Below are 16,574 nucleotides of genomic sequence, written 5' to 3'. Positions count from 1 at the left end.
GAGAAACCACTGAAGGTTCCGGAAGATTGAAGTTCTTGAAATGTTAACACCTTGATGGGTATGTAACACTGTGCTATTTGTTAATGTGGCATCATTATATAAAAAATGGTATTGTAGCATGGATTGCACTCGACAAGGACAGCTGATCGATGTCAGTAAGCCAATCCGTCTATTACTACTTAAATACAACTAAAGAAACTGTCTTTTAGTAACAGGTGTGGCATCAAAACTTGTCTCGAGCAGTAGTATCTATTGTTTCAGAGTGTAGGATAGGATCATAGAAAGCTGGTGGCTTGCAGTGAGGCATTTCAATTACACACGGCAATATAAATGACACACTACCATTCGTAGTGTTTGCTCTTTGGTAAGCACGTTACTGTCACTATCTTCTCAGTTCTCATAACGAGAGTAAGAGTCTGAATAAACTGTGAAACTGTGGAAGAAAGCAACTTCTGTCTTGCCGTTGTAATTTGGCTGCCTACAATCATTAAATCTCAAACAACTATGACTAAGACTACTAGTTTCTGGTTTTTTTATAGGACTAGTTGATCTCACGATCCTTCCCTTGATGGGGAATAATTCCTTTTTGTAAAACTGCAAACTTTTGTTTGCTACTGATCAACGCTCAAACTGCATTATTCCCTTGATGTGCATGCCTTTGGTTGTATTCATGTACAATGTACATGAATACAAAGGATGATCAACTAAAGTAGTAAAATAATTTTCCATACCTGAGAAATTGTCGAGTCCTTATAGGCTGGATTGAATTTTAGTTTTTTTTGAGGGAACAGATTGGATTTTAGTTTCATTCCAAGAAAAAAAGATAGATTCAGATTTGAGCCTAAGCTACCTGCCTTTAAGAAATTAGAGAGAAAAAAGTTAAGGGGTGTGTGGGTGGTGTGCGTGTTGTATTTTACAACTACTCTTCTTAATGCAATGATACGCAGCTCTCCTATGTATTCGACAAAAAAAATTAGAGAGAAAAATGCTGCTTGCTGAAGACAGCAATGCCACTATGTGAGATTAGTGTCCCACAACACAACGCCTGCATCATGGACCACGGGTGTGAGAATTCCTAGTAGGGTGGCTCCAAGGAACTAGTGAGATGGACATAAACTAGAAGCATTCACTGTCAAGCTGTCGCTCTCACTCCGCTACCACCAGAATAAGAGGTGGTAGTGGTATAAAAATGCAGGGAACGCCGCAATTCTACACTACACTGCTAGGAAGAATATACTTCTTGTTAGCCCTTCAAAGTTTCAGTACAGAGATGCCAACATCACCAAGCCCTTGCATGACCCAGAACCACAGATAAGCTTGAGAGCTCAGGGATAATCGCCATGAACAACGAGAGAGAAGACCAAGAACCGGCAGCCGCCACGACCTCAGATTGGCTCGATGAGTCCATCGCCTTCCTAGCTGCCAACCTCGACCTCGGCTTTAACGACTATGGCTGGCTGTCGGCATCGGAAGCACAGGAGCAGCACGACGTCGGCAGCATGATCGTGGAGACGCTACCACCTACTGCTACAACCCTGCACCGTCCAAGCCTGAACCTTGATACTAGCGTTGCGTCGTCGGCACCGATGACCTCGCAGCAGGAGCTTGGGCAGCCCAAGAAACGCAAGTCTCCTGGACACAGCAGCAGCCAACGACCCCATGTTGGCGGCGGCGGAAGAGGCGGCTGTCAGCAAGAAAAGGGGGAAGCGAGCTGCGTCAGGTCGAAGCCGAGCAAGAAGGGGAGTGGCAAGGGCACCGCAGCAAATTCGGACAGGGAGGCGAGGTGGGCGGAGCAGCTGTTGAACCCGTGCGCGGCCGCCATCGAAGCGGGCAACCTCCCGCGCACGCAGCACCTGCTGTACGTGCTCGGTGAGCTGGCCTCCTTCTCCGGCGAACCCAACCACCGCCTGGCCGCGCACGGGCTGCGCGCCCTCACGCGACGCCTCCCGCACGCCGTGGGCCAAGCGGCTGCGGCGACCGTGAAGATGCCATCTTGCGAGTGCCCGACGCCGGTGTTCTCCGGCGTCGACCCGCGCCTGTTCCGAGCCTCGCTCATCAGGTTCAACGAGGTCAGCCCATGGTTTTCCGTGCCAAACGCGCTCGCCAACTCCGCGATCGCGCAGGCCGCGTCGACGAAGGGTGCGGTGACCGAGCCCCGCCAGGTTCACGTCGTGGACATCGGTGTCTCGCACGGCGTCCAATGGCCGACGCTGCTCGAGGCGCTCACCCGCGTGCCGCGGGGCTCCACGCCGCCCTTCGTCCGCCTCACGGTTGCCGGCCCCACGGCCACACCACCCGTGCCCTTCTCCGCATCACCTCCAGGCTACGACTGCTCACCGCAGCTGCTCCGGTACGCCAAGTCCATCGACCTAGACCTCGGCATCGTCCAAGCGCCATGTTTGGACACCTTGCACGGCACTCTCACCCCCGGCGAGACCCTCATCGTCTGCCTCCAGTTCCGGCTCGGCCTCGCCACCGCCGACGAGCAAGCAGCTATACTCCGAACGGTCAGGGACCTCAACCCGGAGCTAATGGTCCTCACTGAGCTGGACGGCGGCGGCGGCCGCAGCGATTACAGCGCAGCCAGCGAGTTCGCGGCGAGGCTGGAGCTGCTTTGGAGATTCCTTGACTCGACGGCGGCGGCGTTCAAGGGGATGGATGCGGATGAGAGGCGGGTGATGGAAGCGGAGGCCGGGACAGCATTGGCGCCCACGGCGCGGCGGGGAGCGGCCGTGGGCGGGGGGAGGGAGTCGTGGCGGGGGCGTTTGGCCACGGCGGGGTTCGAGGAAGCGGCGTTCGGGGGCGAGGCGGTGGAGACGGCGATGGCGCTGCTGAGGAAGTACGATGGCGGGTGGGAGCTGGTGCCGCCGTCGTCGTCCGCGGCGGCAGCGGTGGGGCTCCGGTGGAAGGGTCAGCCCGTGTCGTTCTGTTCCCTGTGGCGGCCGGCGCAGGCCAGCCCAGAGCTGATGGGGCGTGGCGCATAAGCGACAAGGGGTTCATGGTGCATGTGCTGATGCGCGCGCGAGCTTTTCCCATGGTCTGGACTGGACTCGCGCCGAGAGCGTGAGACCAGCACGCGCGCGCCGGTGTAATGCATGATTACAACACGGTCGTTGGCACTCAAAAGTCTGAGACGGATAGGTGGTTTGTATCATTGTATGGGCGAGCCATAGGCACGACGACTTTTGCTGACTTCACTCTGCTTATAACAGTATGCATCTACAAAAGTCAGGCCTCTTTGGAATGACGAAATTTTCTCGCTAATCCTGGCAATTGAACTTTTTTTTTTATGAACGATTTGAGCATTGAACTTAGTCGTATGAATGAAATTCATGTAAGGTTGGTCACTCGCGCCGTGTCAGAAGGCGATGGCCGCCCTTTGTTGACCCTAGCAACACCGACGACCTGCACATAACACCACCCTCAGTCATCGTCGCCACCATATTCGTCATCATCCGGCCCGCACCGCCGCACCACCCAATCCATGATCGACCTATGCTACCGGAACAACTTTGTTCTAGGCAGCCAAGAGCACTCACAATGCAAAAACTATTATAGTTTCTATATGCATTAATTATCTTGCCACCTAAGCATTTTGCTGACATGGCAAGCGATTTATTGAGAAGCTGAGAGAGGAGGAAATTGTTTCTTAATAAAAACCATGTCTAAACGAAAATCAAGACACGAAGAGATATGATATGTAGATGAGCGAGAGAGAAGATGTGCGATTGGGCAAAAAATTAAACGTAGTTTACGTAGAAACTATACATGGTTTCGGAGATGTCTTACTTCACGACTTCTTGACGATCAGACCCTTCTCTCCACCCCATTTGCTCCCCACTCTAGCGATCGACACGCGTCTGCCGCTGTCTAATTGCACGACCCGACGTGCCCCAATGCCATGGGCGCAACTGCTCTTGAGACCCACCTCAACCCTAACAGCCCTTTGCTCCTTTGCAACCGCGACGCTGCTAAAAGCCCGCTCCCACACATCCAATGTCGCGCAATATATATTGATTTGATCCCACGAATCATTCACCCTCCAGATATCACAACACAAACAGGAACATGCTAAATAGCATAAGAAACGACACATGCAAGCATTCAATGGGGAAGAAATCTGTTGACAGATAAATAGCAATCCAATAACATATTTTCCCATTTCATCAACCTTGGAGGTGATACCAAACCAACAAAGAACTGCATTAATCAGGCAGAATGCATCTTAAATTATGAACTCTCCCGGTGATCCTTGGGCCTGAATAACTACTCATATCGCGTTACAAAGAGGACTTTGGAGCTGGAAGCAAGAAGTTCAGGATTGCCTCGTTGAACCGCTTTGGATCCTCTTCCTGAGGCATGTGGCCGGTGTCCTTGAGGACCTCCAACCTAGCATTTGCTCCTAGTTTCCTGCATTTGCATTTTTCCTTTCGTAAGTTTTAAATGCCACACGTGAAATCAAACTGTACAAGGTGAGATCAGCATGTACTGACCTTGCCACTTCAAATGCTTTCTCGATAGGGAATATCTGATCATGCTCTCCCCACAACACAAGGACTTCCTGAAAGATTGGACATATGTTGGGTAAGATCAAATATGGAATGGTAATAACTAATAATGCGTTGCTGTTGCTAAGTATTTAGGAAGTACCTGGGGGAGAGGTGTAAGCTGGAATTTGTCTTTGTTACCCAGTGTTATCCCCTTGATTAGCTCCTTCTTCTCTTCTACTTTGTCACTGTACAGATACTGCAGCAGAGTCTTACTAGCTGTTACTCAAATCTAGAGGTCGTAGTCATGCAATCATGCTGAGATCACAGAGGTAGTTTCTATCAATAAGTAACGGATTAGTGTGTTGTGTTTCAGTCTCCAGAACCAAAGATAAGACTGCACTTCAGTACTTATTGAGTATATTGACATTATAATAGGAAATCTACTACTAACTTCAGCCACGGCCTGGATTTAGTAGGCCTTCCATTGTTGACGTTGACTACTCTCAAGTTCCAACTTCCAATTGAATCCAGAACCGGCTGTTGTACAATGCCAGCACCGTGGTCCTTTTCAAGACTGATACTGAACATGTGCAGTGGCTGTTCTTGTAATTGCAAAGAAATTACGATGGGGTAGCATACCAAAATATGGCAGCCGAGCTAATACAATGGTTGTGTCTGCCCACTTGCCCAGCACTATAGAGTTAGCCGTCAACGTCAACAAAGGAAGGCCTACCGAACGGACGTCTAGACGCTCTGAGGTCGGGGAAAAAGATGGCCACGATGCCTGTCGTCGTTTGTTGGAATGCAGGTAGGCAGGCAGGCATGCAACGACGCGCTTGTACTGGTCACTGACCTGTACTGTACTGTACTTTACTGCTACTCTGCTAGTAGTTCTAGAAGGATCTGGGTGTCTAGAGCGGGCATCCGAGGAAAGTCCAGTCCAAGTCCACACCTCCCAAACCTTTCCGCCGATAGGACTGAAGAAGAGTGGGGGGCGACTCCCTCCCCCGAGCGCCCAGCCCTCGGGCGACTCGGGGGCACCCCGCCGCCAGCGCCCAAGCTCCCCCCCCCCTCCGCGCCTCTCCTCCAGCCGCCGTCGCCGCCCTCCGGCGTGCGGCGGCGGCGGCCAGCAGCGGCCTCGAAAAAAGGGGTCCGTTAGCACCTCCTCTCCCTCTTCGTTGCTCCTCCTTCTCCACCCCCTCCACCTTCTTCTCCGGCGACGTTCGGTGGCGGCCTGTTGGATCTGGTCTCCCCGAGGCCCGATCTACCGTTTGCGAGCCAAGACCGGCCAACCGCCACCCCTCCTCCTGCAGTGTCGTCCGGCGGGCCAACGGCGGTGCGTCTCTGCTTCAGCGGATGGGTGGCCGGATCCGGGTCCCCAATGGCCGGATCTGGGCCCCCAGTGGCCGGATCTGAGTCCTTGGCGGCGGCTGGGGCCGGATCTGAGTCCTTGGCGGCGGCTTGCCGTGGTGGCAGCGGCGGGGCCGGCCGGGGTGACGGCTACCCACGGCCGGGGTGCCTGCAACCATGGGGCATGCGGCAGCTGGCTGGGCGCTACGGCTGCCCGCCCAAGCCACCCCGTGGCGGCCTCAACTGGTTGGTGACGGCGAGCGGCGGTTGCACGGCCGGCCGGAACTGGCCGGGCCATGGTCGGCTTTGCGCCCCTAGGGCGGCTGCGCCAGGGGAGGCTGGGGTGGTGGCTGCCTGCGGCTGCGGGTGGCGGGCGGCCTGGGCCGTGGACGACCGTCCCGCCTTGCAGGCCACTGCCTTTCGTGGAATACGGGGGCCGGTGGCCGGGGCCAAGGGACACCCCATCGATCGTGGTCGAACAAGCTCCTGGGTGAAAACCCTGTCCGGCTTCTCGCTTAGGGCCGGCGGTGGTGGCGCAACCTGCGTCATCCACCTTCCTGAAGGCGTCGTCGAAGGATCCGTTCGTCGCGCGGATCGTTGGGGCCGGTTCTAGGACGAAAGTCCTTGTGCCCTCTTCAACATTGTTGGCGTCTGTGGACGTCATTCCCTTCTTGGAGGCTTCGTTGTTGGCCACCATTCGTCGGTGCCGCTCCGAGCGTGTATTGTGCTTGCCGTGCTTCAGCTTCCTCTTCGCTTTGGTCTGTCAACCTAGGGTGTTGTTGTTGCCACAGTCGTCTTATGCTTCGCAGCGGCTACCTGGTCGGTTGCGGATGCTGTCGTCGTCTTCTTCGCAGCGGCTACCTGGTCGCTTGCGGAAACGGTCGTCTTCTTCTTCGCAGCGGCTACCTGGTCGCTTGCGGACACTGTCGTCTTCTTCTTCACAACGGCTACCTGGTTGCTTACGGATATGTTGGGCTTTCTACCGGTGGATGCTTTGCCACTACGGCTTCACCCCCTCTGTTGGCGACCATTGCGCGGATGTATTTTTCTTTTGCAGGCATAGTCGGTTGGTGTTTTGAAGTGGAGGTTCCCCCTCGTGTTTTCTTGCTGTTCGTTTGTGTCTTTCGGATTCCGCAAGTAATCCTAGGATTACTTGTGAGTCCTATGTAACTGTTGTCCGGCCTCTCTTTTGGCCTTTTCTCTTAATGAAAAACGGGTAAAAGACCCGATCGCGAAAAAAGAGCGGGCATCCAGGATTGATTGATTGGAAGAGCGGCACGGCCGCATGAACGGTTGGGAAACGAACGGAAGCTAGGCCGCGGCCGCGGCCGCTGGGAGTTGATGGCGATTCAGCGTGGCAGTTGGGAACCCCGGGAAGCGAGGATCCGAAGACGAGGAACCTGGCGTCAGAAACAAGAATTCCGATCCAGGGCCACATCATCGCCAGGCGACGTGGCATGGCAGTTGGCACCGTCTCGACGTGACGTGGAGGCCAGGCCATCTGGCCATGTATGAATGCGACACTCCGATGCAACCGAGCAGCGAGCCAGATGGCCTAAGGCCCTGTTTGGTTGGGCTTTTGGCTTTGGCTTTTGGCCCCAAAAGTCAAAAGCCCAACCAAAGGGGCTGCTTTTGGAGGGTGCTTTTTCAGAAGCAGCTGCTTTTCCGTAGTTCATTTTTGAAAGCTGGTTTGACCCTGCTTTTGGCTTTTGGCTTTCTGCTTTTCGAAATTGGTGGAATAAAAAGCTCTTCCATAGTTGTTTCAAGAGAGATAAAGATAAAAGGTATATTTTATACTTGTTTAACCAAACATCTTTCAGTTTTTCTACAGCTCACAGCCCACAGCAGCTTTTCCACAGCTCACAACCCACAACAGCTTTTTCCCACAGCCACAGCTCAACCAAACAGGGCCTAAAAGAAGGACTCGATCCCAACGCGACACGACGAGCACGCGAACGATCGAGCTTATTGTTTGACCGGAAGCACGATCGCATCTTCTATTTCTATCTAGTGCTTTGAGTTGTATAGTGTAGGAATTCAGGCATGAATCGAGGAGGAGTTTGCGGTTACCTGGACGAGGTCGCGGAGCACGAAGCCCGGCGTGAAGCGGCGCGAGCGGTGGTAGGCGAGCTGCAGCAGCCGCCGCATCTGCTCTGGGGAGCGCGGCAGCATGACGTCCTCGACGCGCTCGGCGCCGCCACGGTGGAGTAGGGCGCGGTCGTCGTCGGCAGCCTTGAGCAGGTTGGAGCTGGCGATGACCACCCGCTCCACCGCGGCGGGGCCCAGCAGCCGCGCCACGTGGTACGCCACGAACCCGCCGTAGCTGGTGCCGGCCACGGACACGCGCACCGGCGCGCCCAGTGCTGGTGCCACTACGGCCGCCACGAGCTTCGCCACCGCCTCCGCCTGCTGCGCCTCGGAGACCCGCCCGGCGCGGGGCGCCGACGTGGTGGACGAGCCGCCGAAGAAGAGGAGGTCTAGGACGATGAGGCGGAACCGGCGCAAGAGTGGGCCCACCTGGCGCCGCCACTGCCACGTCGCCGGGGGCCCGAAGCCGTGCAGGAGCACCAGGACGGGGCGTGCGTCGCCCTCGCCGTCATCGGCGGCGCCCGGCGAGAAGCGCCAGCAGTGGACCGTGGTGGCGCCGCCGTCCAGCGGGATGGAGGCCTCGACGAGGCCCGCTGCGGCGAAGCGGCGCCGGAAGTAGGCGTCCAGCAGCGGCGCGATGCCCAGCGTCGGCATGGCGTGGCGTGGGTGCAGGGCGGCGGGTAGCGGTGTCCCTGTACCTAGATCGAGAGGTGGGTTGGTGTGGTATCTTTACGGACGGGCGGGAGTCCGGATGGATGAGACAGATTATGGGGGTGTTTGGTTTCTGCAGGGGCGTCTTAAATTTCTGTCTCATCGAATGTTTGATATATATATGGAGTATTAAATATAGACTAATTACGAAACTAATTACATAACTTGTGATTAATTTACGAGACGAATCTTTTAAGTCTAATTAGTCCATGATTTGACAACATGGTGCTACAGTACATGTGCTAATGACATATTAATTAGGCTTAAAAATCGTCTCGTAAATTAGCCTTCATCTATGTAATTAGTTTTGTAATTAATCTATATTTAATAATCTTTATTAATATCTAAATATTTGATGTGACATAAATTTATTTTAGGAGCGACTAAATAGGAACCGTCCGTGCACTTTACAATTAATGGCACATGATCTTTTGGTTTCTGGTCTTCTGGAGATGTACTACTCGTATAAATTTCGCAGGTGCAGCACCTGTTGGTTTCAGATCGTGAAAAATATTATTCTGAAAGCTTACAGGCTCGTTTACAATAAAACGAACAGGCTGAAAGCTTGGACGATAAGTAGATATACGTAGCAAAAGGTTACTTTCAAAAGAAAAATATACGTAGCAAAAGGGAGTTTGCAAATGTCACGATCATGAATCACGATTGATCACGTGTGTGGTGTTTACAGTTTACCTGAAGATCGAATTTTATCTTTGGGTAGGGAAGAGCATTGAATAGATTGGCTCAGTTCGGTTTACCTTATTTTTGACTTGTTCGACTTATTTTTTTAGTCAGAATAATGTTTTTCTCTTATAACAATTCAACCAGAACAACGTTTTTCAGCTAGTTTCAGCCAAGATTCAGTAAACTGAACAGGGCCATTGTGTCTTCACAAGCAGTCCAAGCGGACGGAAAATATCAAACGAACATGAGTTCATGTGCACTACTACTCCTATACAAGTACTCTTTTCAAATTCTAAGTTGTTTTGTCGTGTATCCAAACATAACATATATCTAAGTACATAGCAATACATAGCAAGATTTATTGTACCTTGAAAAGCCAAAATGAATTATAATTTGAAAAGAAGAGGGAGTACATATAATAAAAAGTATATAAAATACGGACTTGGGAGGTTAGCAGCCATGTTCCCGTGAGTGAATGGAAACGTGAAACGAGAATTTAAGGTGTTATTTTATTGAACGTAAATGTTTTCGAATCGGGAGCATAGATATTCCCGAAATGAGGAACGTGACCATCTTCTAAGTTTTCGGCTATTAAGCTCGGAAGCTAAGACGACACTTAAAAAATTTCTCACCCAACTATATGTCGTTTATATTCCGTTCGGCTTACTCCATATTCGGTTTGTCCGGCTTATTTTTTTAACCGGAACAGTGTTTTTCTCTCATAACAATTTAGCCAGAACAGTATTTTTCAGCTAGTTTCAGCCAAGATTCAGCAAGTCGAACGAGGCATGGCAGTTCACAGTGGCAGGAAAGTACGGATTCAGCATGTTCATAGATGCGCGCAGGTGTTTAACATGGCAACAAACATTGGTATTTTTAATCGGCAAGTTCCAGTTTTCATGATTCTGGAGTCTGAATAGGAATTGAGAGTTTCAGTTATTTCGCACTGGTACATACACTAGCATATCTCATTCCCTGAACAGGTGCGCGCTCTTAAGTTTGTATAAACTCTCATACAACAACATATGATGAATAAACCAGGTAAATCATATATGCAACTGACACAAGTGCAAGCGGCAAGCCAATAAGGCAAGCCCATGACCAACCGTTGATTTTCAGCTTTCATCTTCGCTGTCTGGCAGCTGCAGCTAGCAGTCATGGCAGTGAGCCGAGGTCTCGCTGCTGCTTCTGCTTCTTGCTAGCACTGACAGTCCGCCACTGTGTTATTTCTAAATCCCGGAATCAGGATCAGAACCATCATCATCATTCTCGGTTTCCTCAACCTTGATCAGCCCCGCCAGCATAACGGGACGAACAAGTAGGTAGTTCTGGCTCAGCATTGTGTCCTCAGGAGTCATGAGGGAGGAGAGGGATCCATCCAGGAGGATCAGTAGGCAGTAGCCATGTGCAGAGGGGTGGCATTCCTGCTACGTGCCAGTTCAAAGATCCAGTCCAAAGTGGAGACAATCGTCAGGTTACGACAAACCTACAATCCACGAGCCAACTTTACTTCAAAGATGGTTCTTTTACAAAAGAAAAAAGGGGTGACCCTACAAAGTTGGTGAAAAGTGTTACAAGCACAGTACCTCAGCGACGTAGATAAGAGGATAAACATCTTACTTAGACGTAGAAACTGATTCCTCTAATTCGTTCTGGCGCAGTTACACCGCAGCCACGTGGACGCCGGTGTCATGGGAATTCGGCGCGGTGGAGTCCAGCGTAGTGGTGGCGATGCAGAGGCGACGGTGACGGTGACGCGAGGTGATGCCGTCCGGTGGTGACGGCGAAATCAGTGGGTCTTTCCATCGCTGACAGCACTCTCTTTAGATCGGGTTAGGTTTCGCTGTTGGTGGGTCACGGTGGCTCTGGTCAACCTCGTAGTTAGAGCTATGATCCCCATCTCTCTTTATAGTGCTGTGCGACAGGGGCCCACCAACCATATTAGGGTTGGGCGCCCCCGATCAGGGCACAGATCTAAGGGCCTAGGCCTATTGGTGGAGATCAACTAACATTCTCCCCCTTGATCTCACTACCATCTTTCAATTTCATATCATTTACTTTTGTTCATTCCATTACAGATTAGCGCATAGAGCATGTTTCATCGTCACGATCAATTACCGATAGATTTAACAGCTAAAACACACCACTATGTTCTAAAATAGATCCTTAACTTTAGGCCTTCTTTTATCCAGAAATTATAGGCTTTCCCTTAAAACCCATACCGGCTACAAGTTCTCTGAACACGTTGGGTGGTAAGCCTTTTATAAGCGGATCCGCGAGCATCTTTTCGATACTTATATGCTCAAGACTTATGACATGATCCCGGACTTTATCTTTCACAATATAATACTTTATGTCAATGTGTTTGGCAACACCACTTAATTTATTATTGTGAGCATACTGTACTATCGGATTATTATCACAGTATAACTTAACTGGTCTATAGATGTCGTCAACCACCTTCAAACCGGGTATGAACTTCTTTAGCCAGTTCACCTGCCCCGTTGCCTCATAACACGCTACAAACTCGGCATACATTGTGGATGATGTAGTGACAGTTTGCTTTGAGCTTTTTCATGAAATAGCTCCCCTTGCGAGAGTGAATACATATCCAGACGTGGATTTTCTATCATCTCCTGCATAATCAGAATCCGAATATCCCACTATATGAAGTAAATTTGATCTTCTATACGTCATCATGAGGCTTTTCATTCCTTGCAAATAACGTAAGACTTTCTTTACTAATTTCTAGTGTTCTGTTCCAGGATTGCTCTGGAATCTACCAAGTAACCCAGTAATAAATGCTAAGTCAGGACGCATACATACTTGAGCATATTGCAAGCTTCCGACAGCTAAAGCATATGGAACCATTTTCATTTGATCGATCTCATACTGATTCCTGGGGCATTGAAAATCCTCATATCTGTCACCCTTGACTATAGGAGCAGGTGAGGGACTACATTTGTGCATACTGCTGAATTTCTTTAAGATCTTTTCTATGTATGTATTTTGTGACAGTCCTAATACCCCTTTACTTCTATCTCGGTGAATCTCGATCCCTAGAATGAACGAAGCTTCACCAAGATCTTTCATATCAAATTTTGAGGACAAAAACTTTTTTTATCTCTAGTAGTAGACTGACATCACTACTAGCAAGTAATATATCATCCACATACAGGACAAGAAAGATAAACTTCTCATTCTTAAACTTTACAAAGACACAATTGTCCTCTACATTATCTTTAAACCCAAAATTCCTTATTGTCTGATCAAACTTCAAGTACCACTGTCTTGAAGCTTGTTTTAATCTATAAATGGATTTTTCTTTAGGCGTCATCCCATTCGTTCTTTTCCTTCTATGACAAAACCTTTCGGTTATGCCATGTAAACATTTTCCTCTAAATCCCCATTGAGAAATACCGTCTTTACATCCATCTGATGTAATTCTAAATCGTAATGTGCCACTTATGCCATTATGATTATGAAGAAATTCTTACATGAGACGGGAGAAAATGTCTCATTGTAATCAATGCCTTCTCTTTGCGTAAAGTCTTTTGCCACAAGCCGCGCTTTATATCTCTCTATATTTCCTTGAGAGTCAAGTTTTGTTTTGTAGACTCATCTACAGCCTACTGTTTTGGCTCCTTTAGGAATTATTTTCAAGTCCCAAACTTTATTGGCATTCATAGATTTCATTTCATTTCATGTGTGCTACTCCCATATTTTGTTGCATGCATGTTTACATTTTCGCTATGCATTGTATTATATGTGTGCTTGCATGTGTGATGTCTTGTGAGACATGTTGACTTATCGTATCATTTTATTTAAATATCATATCTCTTTGTTGCTCGTTTATTATGCTTCCACCATACTCTGATGTTAAACGAGCAATTACTTTCTTGTACTCGCGCTTAATTCTTATATATTGAGTACATAATGTGGACTTGGTATGCATAAACTTGCTCTAACCCCTTTGCTCTTATTGCCACAAGTTCACGCAAACCAAGCGGTTGAAAACCTAAAATCTCTCTTATACACATACTCGAGGTTGTGTTGTCATCAATCACCAAAAAGGGAGATTGAAAGCATCTAGGCCCCTAGTTGAGTTTCGGTGATTAATGACTATACAAGATTACCGTGACTAACGTGTGTTTTGCAGAGGCATTATAAGTTAGGTCATGGTAATGGTGATTGATTGGACACTTATGATATTTATGCCCCTGACGATGGAATTCGTTTCGGTTTTCAAAGGATGGACAACAAGGTTAAGGACGGACTAGTTCTAAGTGTCGTTTGACGTTGAGAGACACTTGGATTAGTTGTAGGACTTTGTTTTTCCTTTGGCCATACTATAAAAAGGGGTATGGATGGGTAGCTTGACCTAGGCGTGTCTAGTGAGAAGAATGTGGTGCACATCGTTAAATCTCATGCTAGGTAGCTCAGAGGAAGCCCAAGATCATCAGAAGTTGGAAAGCGATTCGAAACGGCGATCGAATTGAAAGTTTGCAGCACCGGTGGCAGTGGATAGGGCGGTGTGCATCGCCCTAGTCACCGCCATGGGGTGGCAGTGCCACCGCCCCTTTTATCTAGAGGCTGGGTACTCGGGCTTAGTCACCAGACAGGGCACCGCCCCTTGGGTGACGGTGCCACCGCCATTTATTTCCAGAGAGGGGTGCTTAGGGGGCTTGGTCACGGCCCCTAGGGTGGCGGTGCCAGCCCAGCAATGGTCACTTGAAAATAGTCGTTGGAGTGGCACCAGATAGGGGGTGGCGGTGTGCTACTTTGCTGTCTGGAGACCCTGACTTTGCTGAGTTGGAGGGTAACGACTAGTTTCTTGGCTTGGGCCTATTTATACCCCTCCATCTCGTGTATTGAGGATCTCTTGCCCATTTGTTCAGCTGAGAAAACCATTTGGTGTGCAGGGGAGAGTAAGAGCCTAGTGGGGTGATTGAAATTTGCTAATATAAAATTAAGGACCTCATTAGTGCACAGAGAGTAGCAAGTGTGCATCCACTCTTCTCATTAGGCTTGGTTGGGTCAAGTGAGAGTTCGTGCTTGTTACTGTTGATGATCGCCATCACCTAGACGGTTCAGTGGTAATTGAAAGCTTGGTGATCATCTGGAGGAGCTTGTGGATGACACAAGTCATGGTGTGAGCGGTTGTGGGCGATTCACATCGACGGAGTGTCAAAGAATCAGCCCGTAGAGAGCACTTGATCCTTGCGCGAATCAAGGGAAGCTACACCCTTGCGCGGGTGCTCCAACGAGGACTAGTGGGGAGTGGAGACTCTCCGATACCTTAGAAAAACATCGCCGCGTTCCTGTCATTCTCTTTACCTTGAACATTTATATTTGAACAATTCAATTCATGTCTTTACGTTCTTAGAATTGTCATGCTAGAGTATGATTAGAACTTAGCGTGCAAAATTTTTGTGCGGTAGAACAATAGAAACACTTCTAGGCACAAGAGGGTGAAATGAGCTAAGCGTATGGCTTAATTATTGTAAAAAATTTAGAATTAATCTAATTTACCCCCTTCTTAGGCATCTTGACCCTTTCACACCTCTCTCCTCCTATCTCTTTTCCTTAGCTTACACACCCCATTGTAAGAAACTTTAGAGCATTCAACCGAGGAACATGCGCTCAAACTTTCTCTGTGACTGGATTTAGAGCTCTGGCCTAAACCACTATAATTTCTTATGTCTTTGGATGCTACCATCGATTTCCTAAAGCAACGCGACACACATATAAATTCACTAGTCGGTCGACAAAACACCGACAGTATACGTTCCGTAGCAACACACGAACATGTTTGCTATTTTTTATAAAAAAGATATTTTAGGTCTTTTTTAATAGTTTTATCGAGTTTGAATGTGTTTGTGTTTTTTTTCGTTGCAACGCACAGGCATAATTTGCTAGTAATTATAAAGTATCAATTTTTTGGAAGCACGTAGTAATGAATTAAAAAATTATCTTGGTGCTTACTCCCTCTGTTCCACAAAGAATGTAAATCACACTGAGGTAAGATTAGTGTAGGTGCTAAATTACACATTTACCTCTACTCTATCATTCTAGAAATTAAAAAAAATAATGGTTACATTTCGGAACGTTCTTCTCGTGGACGAATAGAATATGATAGTTTTTAGACATACAGTGGTATTTTTAATGGGGGTTATATTGGAAAAGTTGATTTTAAGTCTATATTTACCTTTTTTTAGACAAGATTTGAAGTCCAAGATTACATTCTTTTTTTTCTGAGGGAGTATTAGTGTCATTTTATTAAAATACTTATTTTTATATTTTAATTAATGTTTATGGCTAAAAATAACCAAAGGAAAGCTACCTGCTGGTGTGCTGGTGGATGGCCTGATCGGCTGAGAGCGGGTGGCTGGGCTGGCTGGCCAGCCCTCTCACATAAATATTGTTCACGCAAATCAGTTAGCAGTACTTTTCTTTTACGTAAATGAACCAGCAAAGATACGAACCAGTCAACCAAACAGGACGCGGAACGGAGGACAGTTGGGACGAGATGAGAGAAAAAGGGAGGTACTGGTGGTCCAAATGTTTGGAGTCGTAGACCAAGCAGGCAAGACACGAAAAGACCCTACTCACTGGTCATTCGGACTTCGGAGACGGATGGAGAGGCACTAGCCTAGCGTACTGCGTGCAGAGTGCAGTGCAGCTGCTGCGAGTCGCTGCTCCTCCCTGGGGAACCCAAAAATATGTTGGAGGGAAGCCCAAAAAATCAAAGGCCTGAACTTGACACAAGCGCTCCTCGGCCCCTCCCCCTCACCACGCCGCGGCAATAAAGAAGCCGCTGTGCTGCATGCGTGTCACTCCCTCGCTCCTCCCTCCCCCGTTCTTTCTCTGGCTTCGCTTAAATAGTAGCTAAAAGTACTGTTTATTAATTTATTGTGAGAGAAACTGTTAACTTATGTCACAAGCGAACATGCCTATCTCTTCGGGGGTGTTTGGTTTCTCCATAACCTCTTAAAATATTTCTGTCACATCGAATATTTAGATACATGAATGAAGTATTAAATATAAACTAATTACACAACTTACGACTAATTTACGATACGAATCTTTTAAACCTAATCAGTCCATAATTTGACAACACGATGCTACAATAAACATGTGCTAATGACAAATTAATTAAGCTTAAAAAAATCATTTCGTAAATTAGCTTCTATCTATGTAATTGATTTTATAATTAATCTATATTTAATACTCTTTATTAATATCTAAATA

General features: G+C 48.4%; 2 protein-coding genes across 2 annotated transcripts; one reads left to right on the top strand and one right to left on the bottom strand.

Annotated features, from left to right (window-relative positions):
• The first annotated feature begins 1,278 nt into the window (after nt 1-1,278).
• Nucleotides 1,279-3,121, top strand: LOC136523543 (protein NODULATION SIGNALING PATHWAY 1-like). The gene has a single exon (XM_066517195.1). The coding sequence runs from the start codon at nt 1,341-1,343 to the stop codon at nt 2,982-2,984; it is 1,644 nt and encodes a 547-aa protein (XP_066373292.1). The 5' UTR covers nt 1,279-1,340; the 3' UTR covers nt 2,985-3,121.
• A 969-nt stretch (nt 3,122-4,090) lies between these two features.
• On the bottom strand, nt 4,091-8,582 carry LOC136523564 (uncharacterized). The gene is made up of 4 exons (XM_066517207.1): nt 7,911-8,582; nt 4,651-4,746; nt 4,494-4,561; nt 4,091-4,410 (listed from the first exon to the last, which is right to left on the bottom strand). Exons 1-4 carry the CDS (start codon nt 8,580-8,582, stop codon nt 4,281-4,283), a joined length of 966 nt encoding a protein of 321 aa, XP_066373304.1. The 3' UTR covers nt 4,091-4,280.
• Between the last annotated feature and the right edge of the window lie 7,992 nt (nt 8,583-16,574).

The sequence above is a fragment of the Miscanthus floridulus genome, chromosome 2 (genome assembly GCF_019320115.1).
Source record: "Miscanthus floridulus cultivar M001 chromosome 2, ASM1932011v1, whole genome shotgun sequence".
Taxonomy (NCBI): domain Eukaryota; kingdom Viridiplantae; phylum Streptophyta; class Magnoliopsida; order Poales; family Poaceae; genus Miscanthus; species Miscanthus floridulus.
Note: the sequence above shows the minus strand (reverse complement) of the source record. Positions and strands in the feature narration are given on the sequence as shown.